We start from the raw sequence: 21096 nt of genomic DNA, 5'->3' as shown, positions 1-21096 counted from the left end.
TAGTTTCAAAAGAATATTAAATTTTATCTAATATATATGTGTGTTCAGTGTAATAATATGTATTTTGCTAATAGTAAATTATAAGCTTCAAAAAAGTCTCCTTCCTACCCTCTTGAGATGATATTTTAAAAATATTTTTTCATACTTAGATGAGAGAAAGGCAATTCTTTTCATTGAGTCCTTAAAGGCTTTCTTAACTTGGTTGTTTCTCAAGGTATAAATAAATGAGTTCAACGTAGATGAAACAGAAAAAATGAGGAGTGAAACCACTTTTTTAATGATCACTTCTTCCTTTGCTATAGGATTCATGTAGATGAAAATGCATGTGCCATAGGTGATGGTAACCACTCTCATGTGAGAAGAACAGGTCAAAAAGGGCTTTTTCCTTTGCTGAGCGGAAAGGAATCTCAAAATTGTCTTGTCGATGCAAGCATATGACAGAACTACACAAATAAGAGTCATATTATAGGGTCAGCACAGCACAGATTATAACCATCTGTTCCTTCAACCATGTGTCTGAGCATGAGATTTTCTTTTTATTTTTTAACTTTACAATATTGTATTGGTTTTGCCATAAATCAACATGAATCCACCACAGGTATACACGTGTTCCCCATCCTGAACCCTCCTCCCTCCTCCCTCCCCGTACCATCTTTCTGGGTCGTCCCAGTGCACCAGCCCCAAGCATCCAGTACCCTATGGAAATACAAAAAACCTTGAATAGCCAAAGCAATCTTAAGAAGAATGGAACTGGAGGAATCAACCTGTCTGACTTCAGGCTCTACTACAAAGCCACAGTCATCAAGACAGTATGGTACTGGCACAAAGACAGAAATATAGATCAATGGAACAAAATAGAAAGCCCAGAGATAAATCCATGCAATATGGACACCTTATCTTTGACAAAGGAGGCAAGAATATACAATGGATTAAAGATAATCTTTTTAACAAGTGGTGCTGGGAAAACTGGTCAACCACTTGTAAAAGAATGAAACTACTAAAAAACAATATGCATATGATTGAATACATTGCTAAAGTAGTGTAATTTCATGAGTAGGAAAATGTCATTTGACTCCCCTAAATCTTCCATATTAAGAGTTAAGTGAAAGAAACAACACATCATTAAAGTGTGCATTTGCTTAACAATTCCATTCTTGTCAAAATACTAAAACGTGAATGCTCAGTCTCTTCAGTTGTGTCCAGCTCTTTGCGACCCTAGGGACTGTTGCCCACCAGACTTCTCTGCCCATGGGATTCTCCAGGCAAGAATACTAGAGTGGGTTGCCAGGTCCTCCTCCAGGGGATCTTCCTGACCCAGGGATCGAACTTGCCCCTCCTGAGTCTTCTGCATTGTAGGGGTATTCTTTACCCACTGAACCACCTGGGAAGCCCCAAAAATACTAACACATGATTTGCAATTTGGGCTCCCTCTAGAGTCTTGACCAGAATATGGAATCTCTGTGCCAGCTTTATAATAAGAGTTCTCATTTTTTTTTTTTTAATTTGGTTTTCCTGTTGTGGATAAGTGTGTTTTCTCCCATGAACAACAGTATCATTGTGCAAACTGTTGTGCAGCATACAGCATTTTAAACACAATTTTATTATATTTTTAAAAGCAGACCCAGAGGGATGGTATGGGGAGGGAGGTAGGAAGGGGGTTCAGGATGGGGAGCACGTGTACACCCGTGGCGGATTCATGTTAATGTATGGCAAAACCAATACAACATTGTAAAGTAATTAACCTCCAATTAAGACAAATAAATTTAATTTAAAAATCTACAAACAAAAAAGAAGTGCTTTGATAAAGGAACTTTAAAATTACACGTGATTTTCCTGTATTATCTGTTTGTTTTGATTGCTTGGGCATATTTAAATCCTCTTCACTTCTGATTGCATACCTCTCTCTTTTTTCTCCACAATTGCTATAATTTTATATAACATTTTTCAGTTAATAAACACATGTTTCTACTTGTACTAATGGATTTTTTCTGACTTAATATATTGGCTTGAACACCAAGCATATCCACATCTGTATTGAACCTACTACCAAACCATTCATGTCGATTTCAGTGTGACTAAATCACAGGTCATGATCATGCACATGGTTTGTCACTTTCATCACCCTTCCTGTGTACTCACAGATTCCATTTATTAACCACCCAATCTGTGCATGGTATTATTGTAAGTACTTATATACTCTGTCCTATTTTCAGCAACTTAACTGAGTAGACCTAATAATTGATTTTCAGTTGAAGTAAAACTTCCTCTGAAAAGTTTTGTGCAATTCTGCTAGATGCCTTATCCTACATACCTACTTCTGTGTTCCCACGAACAGCAAAACTTGCCATTATATTAGTACTTAGCTAGAGAATATGTTTGCTGGGATCGTAACTTCCTCACCCCTATAGCAACAACAACTAATGTAGTCTCACATATATTGTCAATGCCTAAGACTATTTTCTTAATAAATTTATGTGTCTAGATTTAACAAGCACAACAACAAAACAACAAAAGTGTTTCTTCATATTTGGGCTAAAATTCTGATACTCAATATTTTTATTCAATTTTTTGTATAACAGTTTATAGCCAGACATTTTCTGGTTATTTTGCTTTTCCTTTTTATAGAAGAGCTATTTAAAAAAATTAATTTACATGTACTGTGATATTTGCAACTGTGGGAAAAGCTGTAGGGTCATTCGCCTCTAACCCTGGTTTTTCAAATAAATAATTGTATTTTCATTGATTCTGTGTTTCTATGCTCAGTTATCTAGAAATGCAATGTTAATTCCAGAAATCAAGGGTTTTATTGATGCTGAGTTTATACTAAAAGCTACTGCATCGTTATTTTTTCAGGCATCCTGACTTAATTACTGAAGTGTGGTAATTGATCATTTTCAATTTAGAATAAGTGTCTCAAAGATTGTAATACTACATCAATGAGTGAAAAAATTTCCCTTTGAAATAATAGTTTATGTGCCTTTGAAGAGTTTCTCTTCATTGTTTTTAAGTTGCATTTTATTCATACTGAGGTAGGAGAAGAGCTGTATCTGATGGTTTGTCCAATTCATAACATTAAATCCATGTGTTGGCAGCCACCAGTATGGGGGTGAAGTGCTGATCTAGGCTCATAGTTTTGAAAACTAGGACCCTCCCATAGAATTTGGGTCGTATACAACATATATATTAGATTTAATTCAGAAGTAGTAGGGAATGATTATTGCCATCTATCTACTTCTTGTCATCCTTTTTTTTTTTTTTTTTAATCTCTGAGGCTACATATGTATCATTATGTATCCTTCTTCAATGTGGTATGGACATTCAATGTTCAAAAACTGTATTTTTTTGAAATAGTCTTATAAGACATACCTCATAGACTTAGAGAATGAATTTACCATCCCAGATGGAAATGATGGCAGGGGGAGGGAATAATTGGGATTTTAGGGTTGACATGTACACACTGATTATTTAAAATGGATAATCAAGAAAGGCAGACTATAAAAAAATAAAAAAAAAAGATAATTCCATAAGCTAATTGACATTGACATACAATAAACATTTTGGTTCATTTATCTTTCAATAAATATTCAAAAGGAGGGATTTCCAATGAGTGATGTTACTGCAACTAATCTCTTAGTGTGATGAAGGAAGAAGTACACAGACACACCACACACACTTACGTATATTTTCCAACATGAGATTGATGGTATAGCTGATGTTATTTCTGCATATATACTATATTTGGATTTTCATTTATATATCTGCCTATTTCTATTAAGATATTTAATACATATTTTTGAAGACTTTGTAAAGTACAGAAATTATAGCTCATAGATCTTAGGTTAATGCAAGCACATGAATTTCCTTTTTGTCTGAGAAAATTTCAACTGAAATTAACCAAACAGAAATATTACAAATGATGCAAACATCACACTTACTTTTGTGTCAATCATAACTTCCTTAAGTTGATTAAAATTCCTAAAGGCATTTAATTGAAAATGGAAAGTTCGATGAAGATTTTCATAGAAACTTCCGCTTGGCTCATGCATTGTTTATCACTCTCACAGGGTGTTTGAACATATAGAAAGCTTTCTGAAACTGCTGTCTCTAAAAATTGGTTTGACTTTCCTGGGAAAAGCCTAAGAAATAGTTTTGTATATAGATTAACTTTTAAAAGGTGGGGAAAAAATGATCCTAATGGCAGTGGAATGCCTTAGACTCCCTCCTCTTTTGCAAGAGCTGGTATTTCAGTATCTTTGAACAGAGGCAAAGGTTTGAATAATATCAGCCTCGCCTTTTTTTTCTTCTTTTTAAATTTGTTCTCCTTGCAAATAAATGCCTTTAAAAAAGGTCCTTGATGACTTGTGCTGAAAAGTCATTAATGAATCTTTGGAGTAATTTTATTTTGCAAAAGCAAAATAGAAAAAAGTGTTTTGGCTCTAGTGTCCTTGGAGAAAAGAGGATGACAAGTATCAGGTTATTCTGTTCATTTTCTTATTTCTCTTAAGAGCTTTATCGAAGGAAAACCATAATACAATAAACTGCACATTTTTAAAGTTTTGACATATGTGCACTCCAGTGAAAACATTTACATAATAAAAAAGTGAACATGTCTATCACCCCTAAGTGTTGATGGATTTTTATTATCTCCTGTGCCCTAGTCTTCCTGCACCTCCCTACTCCTCAGGCAACCACTGATAAATTGTCACTATGGACTAGTTTGTTTCCTTTAGCAGCTTAAGTAAATATAGTAATGCAATATTGTAATTTATATTTCATTTACAATTACATTTTGTTTACAATTATCAACAAATCGCATTTACATAGTAACTTACATTTCGATAGACACTGTGAGAGTAGTCATTTCCCAATGGTTGTAATAAGAAAGAGGTAAAACCAATACAATATTGTAAAGTTAAAAAATAAATAAATAAATAAAAAATAATTAAAAAAAAAAAAAAAAGAAAGAGGTTAAGAACTCTTTTCAACATCCCCAGTATCTCAGTGTCGCTTAATTTTGTATTGGACTGTGAATGAGTTTAAACAAATTTCCATATATTTATTTTTTTATTTTTTTAATTATTATTATTACTTTTTTTACTTTACTATTTGCCTCTAAATTTGATTTACCCATAGGCAATTATGTATTCCTATTCTTTTTTTTAATTTTATTTTATTTTTAAACTTTACAATATTGTATTAGTTTTGCCAAATATCGAAATGAATCCGCCACAGGTATACATGTTCCCCATCCTGAACCCTATTCTTTATTTAATTACTTATACATTCTGTTTGTATATGTAAGAGCTCTCTTATAATTTAGATATTAATCTAGCATATGCTTTTTTTTAAACTTAGTTTATGGTATAATTTTACTTATAAAATATTTTATTTTTACTTAAAATATATTTATGGCTACTGTTCTTTATTGCCATATTCTTTTCTAAAAGTATTGCATTAATAATTGTGATCTACTGCAAGAAGATCCAACCAGTCCATTCTGAAGGAGATCAGTCCTGGGATTTCTTTGGAAGCAATGATGCTGAAGCTGAAACTCCAGTACTTTGGCCACCTCATGTGAAGAGTTGACTCATTGGAAAAGACTCTGATGCTGGGAGGGATTGGGGGCAGAAGGAGAAGGGGATGACAGAGGATGAGATGGCTGGATGGCATCACTGACTCAATGGACGTGAGTCTGAGTGAACTCCAGGAGTTTGTGATGGACAGGGAGGCCTGGTGTGCTGCGATTCATGGGGTGGCAAAGAGTCGGACACGACTGAGCGACTGAACTGAACTGAACTGATGAATACATAGTTTCATTTCAACATTGACAGTTACTGTAATAAAAAGCTATAATTTTGCTGTTGCAGTAGATATAAAAAGCTATTTTAAAACTTTTTCTCTTGCAGTTCCTTGATTACTCTGAAAGATAAACAATTTTTTCTATGCATTTGTTTGCTGTATTACCTCTAGGTTAGAAAAGAGATTTTTTTCCTCAGTTTGATTGGGATAAATTGACATAGTACATTGTGTATTATAATGTTTTAAATTGAGTATTTTCAAAAGTATGACATCTCTTTCCTTTATTTTAATGTTCTTTTTTTTATTTTTTCATTGTGATGTCTTAACCACACTATTAAATATTTTTTATGAGAAATTCATATGCACACTGAACATGTGTGTCTATATCATTCATCAATCAACCTACCAATCTACTAGCAGATCAATAAGTAATATCTAAGTCATTGAATCCATTGTTTATGTTGTGAAAAATAGGTCTAACATATTTACTTGCAGAAGAATAAGTTTTAGTCACAACATTCATTCATTAATTCTTTTCATACTGAACTCCAACTTCATTTTTGTAATTGAATACATTAGTTTATTTACACAAAACCATTTTTATATTTTTGTTCTATGCATTAATTATTTCTAGGCAAATACACAATTTAAATTTATTTCAATGGCTCTTACTTATACATTAGTGGGAAGTTTGTGAGTTTTAGTCTTCCAGGCACATCTACAAATAATTTTATGTGATGAATGGCATAACTGTTGGAATTTTAATGATAATTATATTAAATTCTATATGTTAGTTTTAGGTGAATATTTACACTTTTGGTGTGTTGCTTTGCAGCCAAGAATAACATAACTTTAAAAATTATGTGTTTCCATAATTGTATATCTTTATTTTTTTAATTTTATTTATTTATTTTTTTAATTTTATTTTATTTTTAAATTTTACATAACTGTATTAGTTTTGCCAAATATCAAAATGAATCCGCCACAGGTATACATGTGTTCGCCATCCTGAACCCTCCTCCCTCCTCCCTCCCCATTCCATCCCTCTGGGTCGTCCCAGTGCACCAGCCCCAAGCATCCAGTATCGTGCATCGAACCCGGACTGGCAACTCGTTTCATATATCTTTAAATTGATTGTGTCTCTTTCCTCATTTAGAAACCTGCTTTATTCCTTAATGGCATCCTTTCTTTATTGTTTTGATTGAAATTGGTTTCTTATTATGCTTTTTAAATATTTATTCTTATACAAAATATACCACTGATTTTTTAAAAAAAAATCCTTATCCATCTTAAATTCTCGTCTAAATCCTATTATTTCTCTATAAGTTTCTTGAATTTATACCTCTTTCAATAACGTTAGTGGAAGAGTGTGTACTTCTTTTTAATTTTTTTTTTAATTGGAGAATAGTTGCTTTGCAATGTTGTATTAGTTTCTGCTGAAGAACAATATGAATCAGCTATAAACATACATATATTCCTCCCCACTTGAGCCTCCCTCCCGTACCGTATTCCCACCCGTCCAGGTCATCACAGAACAGAGTTGAGCACCGTGTGCTGCACAACAGTTTCCCACTAGCTATCTATTAATATTTTACACCTGGTAGTGTATATGTCAGTGCTACTCTCTCAATTCATCCTATCCTCTCTTTCCCTCATTGTGTCCACAAGTCCATTATCTATGTCTTGAGTTACAAATATGTTCATCAGTAACATTTTTCTAGATTTCATATATATGTGTTAATATATGATATTTTTTCTTTTATTATGTACCTCTTTATATGAGCTTAAAACAACATTAATTCACAGACATGGTTTATTTTACTGCTATACAGAAAAAAATGCTGCCAATTAAATATATTATGATGTCAATGATAAGCTATCATACATTATAAAATTTTATATTCAGGTTAATGATGCATAAAATATGCATATTTAAATTGTTAAAAGTGATATTTTATATCTTCTGCTTAGCATTTATATCGAATTCTCTTTATAGTTTGTCTATTTTCTTATGATGTTTCAAGACCATAAAACAATGTTGAATAACAAGGATGAAATTATTGTTGTCATCTCTTATGTTGTTGGAAGAGAGTGTTTGTTATGACTGGGCTTCTTTCCCACTTTGGCTCAGCCTCTTCATTCTTTCTGTAGTCATTTCTCTGCTCTTCCCCAGTAGTATATTGGACACCTACCTACCTGGGGGGTTCATCTTTCAGTGTTATATCTTTTTGCCTTTTCATACTGTTCATGAGGTTCTCAAGGTAAGAATACTGAAGTGGTTTGCCATTCCCGTCTCCAGTGGACCACATTTTGCCAGGCCCTAACTATCAGGGACATGACCTTCAGCCACTCAATGTAGCCAGATGACATGCCGGGTGCCCTGGCTGTCTCACTGCCGGTCCTCATTGTGTGATGAAATTAGGCATCCATGTTTGGTCCTTGCTTTATATTCATAGTCTGAAAGAAAAAAAAGAAAGTCGCACAGTTGTGTCTGACATTTTGCGATCCCATGGACTATAAACTGTCCCGCTCCTCTATCCATGGAATTCTCCAGGCAAGAGTACTGGAGTGAGTTGCCAATTCCTTTTCCAGGGGATCTTCCCAACCCAGGGATTGAACCTGGGTCTCCTGCGTTGCAGGCAGTTTCTTTAACAATTGAGCCACTAGGGAAGCCTCAGTCTATTCGTAGTCTATCAGCAATTTATTCTGTAAAATAAATTTTATTTTTTATAAATAGTTTTATTAATTATTTTACCATGTTCTCATTTAATTGTAAATTTTTAATTATTAAATTTTATGAAAGATTTTCACCATCTATTTATCTACTCTTCTGATGTGTATCATTAAAAATGGATATGATAAAGTATATGGATAGATTTGACTGAGGCATAGCTTTTTTTTTAGATTAAACTCTAGTTGGTCTTGTTCTTTTTTCTTTTAATATGTTCCTAACATGTACTTACAGATATTTATAGAGAAAACTTTTATTATACACTTAAATGAAGTTAAAATTTTTTTATGGAATGGAATGGATTTATTTAGGCTGAAATTATTTAGAAAATTTATTAAGTTAGTGAGAATTTTTTTAAAATTATTCTCTTTCCACTTTACAGTCTGAAATTTTCACTTATCCAATAAATTATATGAGTTTTGCTGTATTTAAATACATAATTCCTTTTTTCATATTTTACCAAGAAGTTTTTAATCTTTCAGTGTTTCTGTAAAATTTATTGTAAAATTGAATGAAGTATGTGTTTATATATATTTGAATCTCCCATGTATTGATATTTATATCTTGTTTCTAATTCTTAACCTCAAATATATTAATTTCTGTCTTTTTTCTCTGTATTTGGGTATGTAAGATTATTTTTCCTTAATTTTTACAGAGAATCAATCTCTGAATTACTTGCCTTAAATTTAACACTTAATTGCTTTTGCTTTTTATCTTAATCTTTCATTGTTCACTCTACTTTGTTTCATTGTATAGTTTTTCTAATTGCTTAAAATGAGTATTCCACTTTATTTTTAATCTACTTTGAAAAATGTTATTATCAAAGATTAGTAAGTACATAAATTACTGTCAAGTACAAATTTATACATACAAATGTCTTAGACATACAAACTTTATAACTGTGTGCTTTCTATAGATATTTACCATGTTATTGCTTGCTGTGTTCGGTCGCTCAGTTCTAGCTGACTCTTTGCCATCCCGTAGATGAGCCCACCAGGTTCCTCTGTCCGTGGAACTTTCCAGGCAAAAAATACTGGAGCTGGTTGTCATTTCCTACTCCAGGGGATCTTCCTGACCCAGAGATCTAAACCACATCTCCTGGGTCTCCTTTAGTGGCAGGCAGATTCTTTACCACTGAGCCATCTGGGAAGCCCTATTGTTTGTTAGGTATGCTCTAACTTGTCTCAAATTTTTAAGTTTATTGAAGTTGGGTATTTAAGTTTAAACTGTTTATTTTAAATATTTACATTAAAAATTTTATGTCTGATTTATAGACTTTAAAATGCCACATCAATGCTTTACAATCAAGGTTCAAATTTTCAATACATTAGAGAATCTGTTTCTCTTTTTTTTTTTTTAAACTGATCTGAATTTGTGGTTGGGTAGACTGAAGCAATTTAGCAGCAGCAGCAGCAGAAGATTGAATTATAATTCTGCACTCCATTGACTGTATATCAGTTTGGTCATCTTGCTATGCTATGCTATGCTAAGTCACTTAGTCGTGTCCGACTCTGTGTGACCCCATAGACGGCAGCCCACCAGGCTCCCCCATCCCTGGGATTCTCCAGGCAAGAACACTGGATTGGGTTGCCATTTCTTTCTCCAATGCATGAAAGTGAAAAGAGAAAGTGAAGTCGCTCAGTTGTGTCCGACTCTTAGCGACCCCACGGACTGCAGCCTACCAGGCTCCTCCGTCCATGGGATTTTCCAGGCAAGAGTACTGGAGTGGGGTGCCATTGGTCAACTTAGTTTCATGTTATTGAGTCACTTCTGAATTTTTTAACCACACAACTATTAAGATCTTATATTCCATCTCTGAGTTGTATTTACATTTATTTTGTTTGGATACATTTTGAAGTGTCATTATTCACATTGACAAAAATCTGTAGAGTTTTTTCCATAGTCATGTACAGATGTGAGAGTTGGACCATAAAGGAGACTGAGCACCACAGAACTGATGCTTTCAGACTGTGGTGCTAGAGAAGACTCTTCAGAGTCCTTTGCACAGCAAGGAGAGCATGCCAGTCAATCCTAAAGGAAATCAACCCTGAATATTCATTGGAAGGACTGATGGTAATGCTAAAACTCCAATACTTTGGCTATCTGTTGCTAAGACCTGACTCTCTGCAAAAGACCCTGATGCTGGGAAAGACTGAGGGCAGGAGGAGAAGGGGGTGACAAAGGATGACATGGTTGGATGGCATCACTGACTCAATGGACAGGAGTTTGAGCAAATTCTGGGAGATAGTGAAGGACAGGGAAGCCTAGCATGATGCAGTCCATTGGGTCACAAAGAGTTGGACATGACTAAGCAACTGAACAACTGAAACTTTTGCTTTTAATTACTGAATTAGGCCTTACTTACAACTTTTAACCCAAATATTGTTATAAACATATCCATATGGATGGAATTATTAAACAAATTTGAAACAGAGGAATCAAATTGAAATAGTACCCAATCAGTAAAATTAAAGAGGTTGCAAAATGTTAAAAAACAAACAAAAAACTTGAATGAGATTATTGTTGTTCAGTTGCTAAGCCGTGTCTGACACTTTGCAACCCTATAGACTGCAGCAATCCAGGCTACCCTGTCCTTCACTAACTCCTGGAGCTTTCTCAAAGTCATGTCCATTGAATCAGTGATATCATACATCCATCTCATCCTCTGTCATCCCTTTTTTCTCTTGCTCTCAATCTTTCCCAGCAGCAGGGTTTTTTCCAATGAATCAGATTTTTGCATCAGCTGGCCAAAGTATTGGAGCTTCAGCATCAGCATCAGTCCTTCCAACGAATATTAAGGGTTGATTTCCTTTAGGATTGACTGGTGTGACCTCCTTGGTGTCCAAGGTACTCTCAAGAATCTTCTCTAGCACCACAATTCGAAAGCATCAATTCTTTGGACCCTTGGTCCAATTATTGGACCCTTCTTCAGGGTCCAAGCCTCACATCCACATGACTACCAGAAAAAACTGTATGTATTACTATATGAACCTTTGTCAGCAAAGTGATGCCTCTGTTTTTTAATACACTATGTTTGTCATAGTTTTTCTTCAAAGGAGAAAGTGTATTTTCATTTCATGGCAGCAGTCACTGTCTTCAGTGATATGGGAGCCCAGGAAAATAAAATTCACTGTCACTATTTCTACTTTTTCACTATCTATATGGCATAATGTGATGGAACTGGATGCCATGATCTTAGTTTTTCGAATGTTAAGTTTTAAGCCATCTTTTTCACTCTCCTCTCATCAAGAAGTTTTTTAGTTCCTCTTTGCTTTCTGTCATTAGAGTGGTATCATTTGCGTATTGGTAGCTGTTTATATTTCTCCTGGCAATCTTAATTCCCGCTCGTGATTCGTCCAGGCCAGCATTACACATATTGTGTTCTGTATAAAAGTTAAATAAGCAGGGTGATAATATATAGCTTGGGCATACTCCTTTCCCAGTTTTGAATCAGTCTGTTCTATGTCCAGTTCTAACTGTTACTTCTTGATGTGCATACAGGTTTCTCAGGAGGTAGGTAAGCTGGTCTGGTATTCCTATCTCTTTCAGAATTTTCCAGTTTGTTGTGATCCACAGAGTCAAAGTCTTGAGTGTAGTCAAAGAAGCAGAAGTAGATGCTTTTCTGGAATCCCTTGCTTTTTCTATGATCTAATGGACTTTGGCGGTTTGATCTCTGGTTCCTCGCCTTTTCTAAATCCAGATTGTACATCTGCAGGTTCTCAGTTCACAAACTGCTGAAACCTAGCTTGAAGGATTTTGAGCATTACCTTGCTAGCCTGTGAAGTGAGTGTGACTGTACGGTAGTTTGAACATTCTTTGACATTGCCTTTCTTTGGGATTGGAATGAAAGCTGATCTTTTCCAGTCCTGTGGTCACTGCTCAGTTTTCCAAATTTGCTGGTATATTGAGTGCAGCACTTTAACACCCTCATCTTTTAGGATTTAAATAAGCTTGGCTGAAATTCCATCAACTCCACTAGCTTTGTTTGTAGTAACGTTTCCTAAGGAACACTTGACTTCACAGTCCAGGATGTTTGGCTCTAGGTAAGTGACCACACCATCATGATTATCTGGGTAATTAAGACCTTTTCTTCTCATAAATCCACAGAGTTCTTCTGTGGATTTTTGCCACCCCTTAATCTTTTACGCTTTTGTTAGGTCCTTACCATTTCTGTCCTTTATTGTGCCCAACTTTGCATGAAATATGCCCTTGACATCTCCAATTTTCTTAAAGAAATCTCTAGTGTTTCCCATTCTGTTGTTTTCCTCTACTTCTTTGCCTTTTTCAATTAAGAGGGCTCTCTTATCTCTCCTCCCTCTTCTCTGGAACTTTGCATTCAGTTGGGTATATTTTTCCATTTCTCCTTTGCCTTTCACTTCTCTTCTTTTCTCAGCTATTTATAATACCTCTTCAGACAACCACTTTGCCATTTTGCATTTCTTTTCCTTTGGGACAGTTTTTGTCACCACCTCCTGTACAATGTTATGAATCTCTATCCATAGTTCTTCAAGCATTTTGGGTACCAGATCTAATCCCCTGAATCTATTCATCACCTCCACTGTATAGTCATAAGGGATTTGATTTAGGTCAAACTTGAATGATCTAGTGGTTTCCCCTATTTTCTTCAATGTAAGCCTGTATTTTGCAATAAGGAGCTGATGATCTGAGCCATAGTCAGCTCCATGTCTTATTTTTCTGACTGTATAGGGTTTTTCAATCTTTAGTTGCAAAGAATATAATCAATATGATTTCAGCTTTGATAATTTTGTGATGTCCATGTGTAGAGTCATCTCTTGTGTTGTTGGAAAAGGGTGTGTGCTAACCAGTGTGTTCTCTATGAAACTCTGTTAGCCTTTGTCATAGGAAATTTTGTCCTCCAAGGCAGGTATCTCTTGACTTTGTACTTTTGTATTCTAATCCCCTGTGATGAAAAAGACATCTTTTTGTTGTTGTTGTTGTTGTTAATTCTAGAAGATCTTGTAGGTCTTCATAAAATCAGTCAACAGCTGCTTAAGCATTGGTGGTTGGGACATAGACTTGGATTAAGGGAAGGCTTGATTATGATTAAAATTTTACTAGTGAGGTTGAAAAAATATTTATTCTTTCATTATGACCAGTGAACTACTTTTTTTTCTTACTTCTTTAAGAAGAATTCAATATTTTTGATGAAGTTCTGCAAGGCTTCCTTTACTTGCTTATTTCTTAGAGTATAAATAAATGGGTTCAACATTGGTGAAATAGAAGAAATGAGAAGAGAAACTCCTTTATTAAGAGCCATGTCTTTCTTGGCTGAAGGTTTGATATATATGAAGATGCAGCTGCCATAAGTGATGGAAACCACAACTATGTGGGAAGAACAGGTTGAAAAGGCTTTTTTCCTTTGCTGAGAAGAAGATAATCTTAGAATTGTCATAATGATATACATGTAGGACAGAACAACACACACGAGGGTCATGATGAAAGTCAAGACAGCACACACTAGAATTATTCTCTCTATGAACCATGTGTCTGAGCATGATATCTTTAGAAGGGGAGCGGCATCACAGAAAAAATGATCAATGACATTAGAGTCACAGAATTCCAGATTGAGGCCCAGACTAAGTGGGGGAATGATGATCAACAAACCAGCCATCCAGCAGCTGATAATAAGCCTGTGGCAAACTCTGTTATTCATGATGGTCACATAATGCAGGGGTTTGCAGATGGCCACATAGCGGTCAAAGGACATAGTGGCTAGAAGAAAAAATTCCGTTATCCCAAAAAGGTAAGTAAAAAATACTTGAACAGCACAAGCAGTATAGGTAATGGCCTTGTCACCAGTTGATATATTGTACAGAAATCTGGGAATACAGGCAGTTGTGAATGAGATTTCCAAGAAAGAGAAATTTTGGAGAAACAAGTACATGGCTGTCCTGAGATGGCCATCTGTGAGGGCGAGGAAGATAATGGTCAGGTTCCCAGCTACACTCAACATGTAGGTGAAAAAAAGAAAGATGAAAGCTAGAACTTTTATTCGTGGGTCATCAGTCAGTCCCAGCAGGATGAATGTTGTTACTGTGTGGTTTCTCATCAAGGATTTCTGCTTTTGCCCAGTCATCAGGAAAAATTCAGAGACACTTGAAAAGAGTGTAATGAAGCCAAAATGAGTGCTCAATACTGGCTATAGATGACAGGCAAACTGACTTGACTGTCTTGAAATGAATATCTTGTCTATGAGTAGTATTTTATTTTATATATGTTAATAGCTATTGTATTTTCATTCTTGCCTCATCTTTCAATCAGATAGTTTTATCTTTGTTCCTAATATTTTTGGCTTAGTCTGTATATCCATAAGTTATGAAAGCTAGTGGTAAAATACTTTGTAATACTAGGACTTTTTTTCCTAAGGTTATTCTTTAACTTTTACCTATTAATTATAAAAATACCAACTTCAATTGTTTTCAGGGTTCATTCATGCCTCCAGGGCTTGGGATTTCCCTTTGTCAATCAACAATTAAGAAATTTCCCCTGCAGAATTGAATTATTTTATGTGATTTAACTTTTTTTCCTGTCTTTAGAGCAAACATTTTAAATATGCTCTTAAAAAATAGAGTAAATATACTCCTTGCTAATGATACAAGGAGTAAGGCTCAACTGTTTGCCCAAATTTATAGTGTTCCCAACTAAACTCCAGGGTTTACAGCTACTATCATACACAAGGAAACAGTTTTGGTTTATTCTTTGCTTGAAGGCTGAAAGCTTTTCCAAGTGAGGGGCTACCCAGGGTACAACCAGGGCAGATAAATTTGAGATGCTGTGAACATTTTGACAGCTTAACTACCTTCCCTTCTCCTAGCTGTGAGCACTTAAGACATCACTGTGATACTGAACTCAGCCTTTCACATTCCAGTCAGTTTATCAGTGTTCTAAAAAATAATATGGTGTCTTTTTCAATCATTAATACAGTTCATTACATGAAACTCAATTTTTCCTAGATGTTATAAATCAGAGTTTGAGAAAGTAATTGACCTAGGATGTAACTGATTAATTTCTCATTTTTTAAAACATTCTAATAAATCAGTATTTTTAAAGAAAGAGAGGGATGTCAAAATAGATGATAAATTAGCAGACTGTATGACCTTTTTTTGGGAGAGATGATCTTATTTGTATGTGTTAATGTGTATATATTTTTTGTTTATGTTATGATCAAGGATAAGGTAGCTGCTTATTGTCTTGATATAGCTCAAATTGTACTTCACAATTAATGCTTAAAAATAATTTGTCCTTAATTTAACTTTGGAAGGATAATAAATTTTACAACTGACATACAATAAATAATTTTGGTTTCATTAAGAAATATCAGAATATACACTAAGAGTTCTGACTTGATAAACACAAATATAATGTATTTCTTACATAGTAATCTATGACCATTTCTTACTAAGAATACTGAAAATAAAAACTTTATCGTACTTACTTTTTGCCAGTCAGTCATAATTCAGGTGATTGTTTAGCAACATTGGTACTTAAGGCTAAAATTAATTTGTGCCTTTCTGTTCTCTCTTGCTCATAACTTCACTCTATATGCTGTTTGGTATTGCATAAGTCTTTCTATTATTCATCACCAAAAATTAAAACAATTTCCTCACAAATCACTCTGGCTATTATAAACCTAGAAGATAATTTCTTTTTCTGCCTATACCTGAAATAAAAAGCAGTTCCAAGAGTTGAAAATTACTAAGAATTTTTTAAGCCTTCGGAGATCTTTATATTCTGACTTCTAAGGGCAAAGAGAGGTTTGCACATTAACAAAGTTGGCATTTGCTTTATTTAGCATATTTATAACATAATGAATAAACAAAAGGGTCCTTAGAGGCCCAGATTCAATAAAATCACTATAGACTCTTTAGTGTCATAATGTTGGCAAAAAGCCTACAACATGCAGCTCTGAGGAGTAGTATCCTCAGAGGAGAGAAGATGAAACAGTTTAGAGATTGGTGCACAGGGAACAAAAATGATGCACTGCTCTAAATATTTTATGTTTATATTTATATTATCCAAATCATTTTGAAAATCAAAGAGCCCTGCTTTTCTCTTGTGTTTATTTATTTCATAAATAAATATTTCAGAAATTAATCCATAAAATGTATATCATGTCCTAACAGATGGTGACTGCAGCCATGAAATTAAAAGATGCTTACTCCTTGGAAGGAAAGTTATGACTAACCTAGACAGCATATTAAAAAGGAGAGACATTACTTTGCCAACAAAGGTCCATCTCATCAAGGCTATGGTTTTGCCAGTAGTCATGTATGGATGTGAGAGTTGGACTGTAAAGAAAGCTGAGCACTGAAGAATCGATGCTTTTGAACTGTGGCATTGGAGGAGACTCTTTAGAGTCCCTTAGACTGTAAGGAGACCCAAACAGTCCATCCTAAAGGAGATCAGTCCTGAGTGTTCATTGGAAGGACTGATGTTGAAGCTGAAACTTCAATACGTTGGTCATGTAATGCAAAGAACTGACTCATTTGAAAAGACCCTGATGTTGGGAAGTATTGAAGGCAGGAGGAGGAGTGGAGGACAGAGGATGAGATGGTTGGATGGCATCACCAACTCAATGGACATGAGTTTGAGTAAACTCCGGGAGTTGGTGATGGACAGGGAGGCCTGGAGTGCGATGGTTCATGGGGTTGCAAAGAGTTGGACATGACTGAGAGATTGAACTGAGTAACTGACTAGGTAAAAGTACAACTAGTAAACTACAACCAAAACAAAACCAAGTTTTGGTTGTAGTTTACTACAACCAAATTAACCAGGTTAAAAAATAAATAAATAAACAATGCTTCTGATGCTTCAGCTTTTCTGAAAATGTTGCTTATTTGTATTGCTTTGTTGGACATAACCATGTGTGCATGCTAAGTCATGTCAGTCGTGTTTGATTCTTTGGGAGCCTACAGACTTTAGACCTCCAGGCTCCTCTGTCAATGGGATTCTCCAGGCAAGAATACTGGGCTGGGTTGCCATGCCCTCTAACAGGAGATGTTCCCAATCCAGAGATAGAACCTGCATCTCTTATGTCTCCTTCATTGACAGGAGGGTTCTTTGCCACTAGCACAACTTTCTTGTAGCTTTGCTAGTAATGTTCAAAATTGTCCTGTGCACTCCTAAAATTTCCATATAAAATTTAGATTCATTTTGACAATTTCCACAAAATAAGTGAATATTTTGCTCCTTTAGAAAGGTCTGTCCATACTTTCCCCAGACTTCAACAGTTTTGCATATAGGAAAGACATGAGTACTGGGAGGTCATTGGGCACACTGTTAGGAACTGAATTGTGCTTCCACAAAACAATATGTTGAATATTGTGATGATCCCTATTTCAGAATATCTGGTGCCCTGGTAAGAAGAGACACTTGGACATAGATACTGACATGCATAGAGGAAAGATGAAGTAATAACAGACAGGCAGAAGACGTGCATATGATGACAGGCAATGATTAGAGAGATGCATCCATGAAACAAGAAATGCCAAGGATTACTGGAAAATTCTAGAAAATACAAGAAGAAAAGAGGGCTCTTCCCTTGAGCTCTCAGAGAGAGTGTGGCTCACCTGAGACCTTGATTTCAGACTTTTAGCCTCTAGTATTGTGAAACAGTAAACTCCTATTGTTTTAAGCCATCCAATTTTTTGTACTTTGGTATGGTAGCCTTAAGAAACTATTAATAATACAGATATACATGTTTGGTCTCTATCTATAAGTAATTTATTTTGTTTTGGAGACCTAAGACATGCACAAACCTAGATGACAAACCTAGACAGTGTATTGAAAAGCAAAGACATTACTCTGTCAACAGAAGTCCGTATAGTCAAAGCTATGGTCTTCCCAGTGGTCACATAGGGTTGTGAGAGCTAGACTATACAGAAAGCAGAATGCCAAATAATTGATGCCTTTGAACTGTGGTTTTAGAGAAGACTCCTGAAAATCCCTTGGAAAGCCAGGAGATCAAACCAGTCAATCTTAAGGGAGATCCACCCTGAATATTCAATGGAAGGAGTGATGTTGAAGCTGAAGCTCCAGTAGTTTGGTCATCTGATGCACACAGACCACTCAATGGGATAAGTCCCTGATGCTGGGAGAGATGGAGGGCAGAAGGAGAAAAGGGCATCAGAGGATGAGATGGCTGGATGGCATCATCAATGCAATGAACATGAACTTGGGCAAACTCTGATGCAATGAACATGAACTTGGGAGATGGTGAGGGACAGGGAGGCCTGGCATCCTGCAGTCCACGGGATCACAAAGAGTTGGACACAGCTGCGTGACTGAACAACAACAATGTCAAGACAAACACATTTGAGCAGACAGGGTTGGAACATCCCAACTTTCCAACTGCTCTAATCAATAAATCTTTTGGCAAATTTATTTTTCTCTCACAGGCTCATATTTCAACCATGAGCAAAGGGAGTTGTGTTAGAACTAAAGAACCATTCAGTTCTAACATCCTGTGCTCTAAAATTAGTATCTACTGGAGGAAAAGAGATTATTTAGTCATATATTAATTTCAGGGAGCAAAAAAGCCAGTGATTTAGTAAATAGACTCCAAGCCAAAACAGAGTTAGGCTCAGCTTTCTTCTTTAATTTTATAAGACAATTGTGGTACTTAATAAACAAAGCCCAGGTGGCTCAGTAGTAAAGAATCTGTCTGTCAATGCAGGAGCTGCAGAGCCATGGGTTTCATCCCCAGAGAAGGAAATAGCAACCCACTCCAATATTCTTGCCAGGATAATTTCATGGACAAAGTAGCTCAGCAGGTTATAGTCCATGGGATTGCAAAGAGTCAGACATGACTGAAGTGATTGAGCAAACACGGGTTTAACACAATATTGTAAAGTAATTAACCTCCAATTAAAATAAATAAATTTATATTAATAAATAAATAAAAATAAAATTAGGCACAAAAAAAATAAAAAGAGAAAATTTTGCTCAGGGATGTTTTCTGATTTTCCAACATGCAAGCAGGGTACAGAGAAAGTTTAATTAGGCTACTGCTGGTTAAACATTTAAAAACCAGTTTAGCCTACAGTGTTGATAGCTAACATTCACATTGTTGACTCAACTGTCCAAGGTGGTCAGAGCACCTGTTATTTGAAATCTCCTGAGGATGTCCCCACATGAGAGAACTTTCGAAGATTGGCATGGCATGCCTGAAAAAAGACAAATGAACTCAGAATAAGACACTAATAATCTAACAAAAACAAATCATCCTAATTTCCTACATTGCCAAATATGGGATTTTTCAACAAGATACTGAAAATGTTTCATGACAACTTGACCATTATAACAAGGATGGTCTTCCTTCTGGGTATGACTTTCTGAGGACCTAATAGAAGTGGAACTCTCTTGGCATCTGGCTGAAAATATCATTCATATTTATAAAATATAAACTTTGAGAGCAGTAGAAAGAAATAGGAGAGATTGGTTCTTCAGGAAAACTAATCTTTCATATTGGTATTAGTGACCCCCAGCTGGGGCCAAAAAGTTAGTTATAGACATAATAAAGAATTATACCTAAGTCTGTGACTGTAAAACATTTGTATCTCTGAACGTTGATTGAAACTATTACATCTTGAAACATGATTTGACAATTTCTTGGAGACAGAACATACAACAATTATTTTGAATTTCCTGTACTGTCTAGCCAAGTGGTAGTTTTGTCTCCATCCTTCACCCCTCATAGGTACAGGATGGAGCTTTATGCAAAATGTGATTTGGATGTGGAGATGGGTGACAACATACACATGTGAACAGGGTTTGTAAGGTTACTTATTCACATAATGAAGTTCTCTGAGAAGAGCAGAAGTTCTTTGCTTCCCCAGCTGGTCTGAAAATGGCATGAGAGAACAGAGAAAGAAGACTGGCTTGGGGTTTCTATGGTGCAGAAAAGGTAGGGATGGAATGAAATTACCTGCATGTGGTTTCAACATCCTGCCAGAGCCAAAGAAATGAATGCTTGAGCTTTCTTATCAGTTTACCAAGATGTGAGCAGAAAAAGCGGCTTTCCAGGTGGTGCTAATGGTAAAGATCCTGCCAGCCAATGCAGGAGATATAAGAGACGTGGGTAATAACTCATTCTTTTCTTAAATAATTAATTCCTGCTTGAGAAGAGTAATTATAATCATATAGATGCATTTTGGATGTTTGCATTAAAAAAAGCAATGGATACCATTACTCCACTATTTTCCTATCAGTTCAATAATTCAATTTTTTTCCATGTAATATTTAATAGTTCTTTTATTGATCAGAACAAGGTTAGAGTTTCAGTAAGGCCCTTTACGTTCTCTTCATATGAGATGTCCTCTTGGATAAAGTTTATTTTCAACAAGAGTTGAAATGACACAAGTTTTTTATTTCAACAAGCATTGAAAAGATGACCTTAGGTCCAAGATCCAATAATAACAGTGGTAAGAGCATGTTAATATGAACAGACAATATACCAGGACTTAATAGTTAATAAAGGAAGATAGTGACCTTGAGGCCCACTGCTCTTTTTAAATTGATATTTTATGCTTAGTTTCAACATTTCT

At 35.3% G+C, this 21096-nt stretch overlaps 1 protein-coding gene across 1 annotated transcript; it reads right to left on the bottom strand.

Moving 5' to 3' along the window:
• Window positions 1-13664: 13664 nt before the first annotated feature.
• On the bottom strand, window positions 13665-14600 carry LOC102410145 (olfactory receptor 6C2-like). Its single transcript, XM_006054320.4, has one exon. The coding sequence runs from the start codon at window positions 14598-14600 to the stop codon at window positions 13665-13667; it is 936 nt and encodes a 311-aa protein (XP_006054382.3).
• Window positions 14601-21096: the final 6496 nt, after the last annotated feature.

The sequence above is a fragment of the Bubalus bubalis genome, chromosome 4, assembly GCF_019923935.1.
Source record: "Bubalus bubalis isolate 160015118507 breed Murrah chromosome 4, NDDB_SH_1, whole genome shotgun sequence".
Taxonomy (NCBI): domain Eukaryota; kingdom Metazoa; phylum Chordata; class Mammalia; order Artiodactyla; family Bovidae; genus Bubalus; species Bubalus bubalis.
Note: the sequence above shows the minus strand (reverse complement) of the source record. Positions and strands in the feature narration are given on the sequence as shown.

Bases quoted from the DNA above. Each gene is read 5' to 3' on its own strand.
- LOC102410145 (XM_006054320.4), bottom strand. From the start codon at position 14,600: ATGAGAAACCACACAGTAACAACATTCATCCTGCTGGGACTGACTGAT.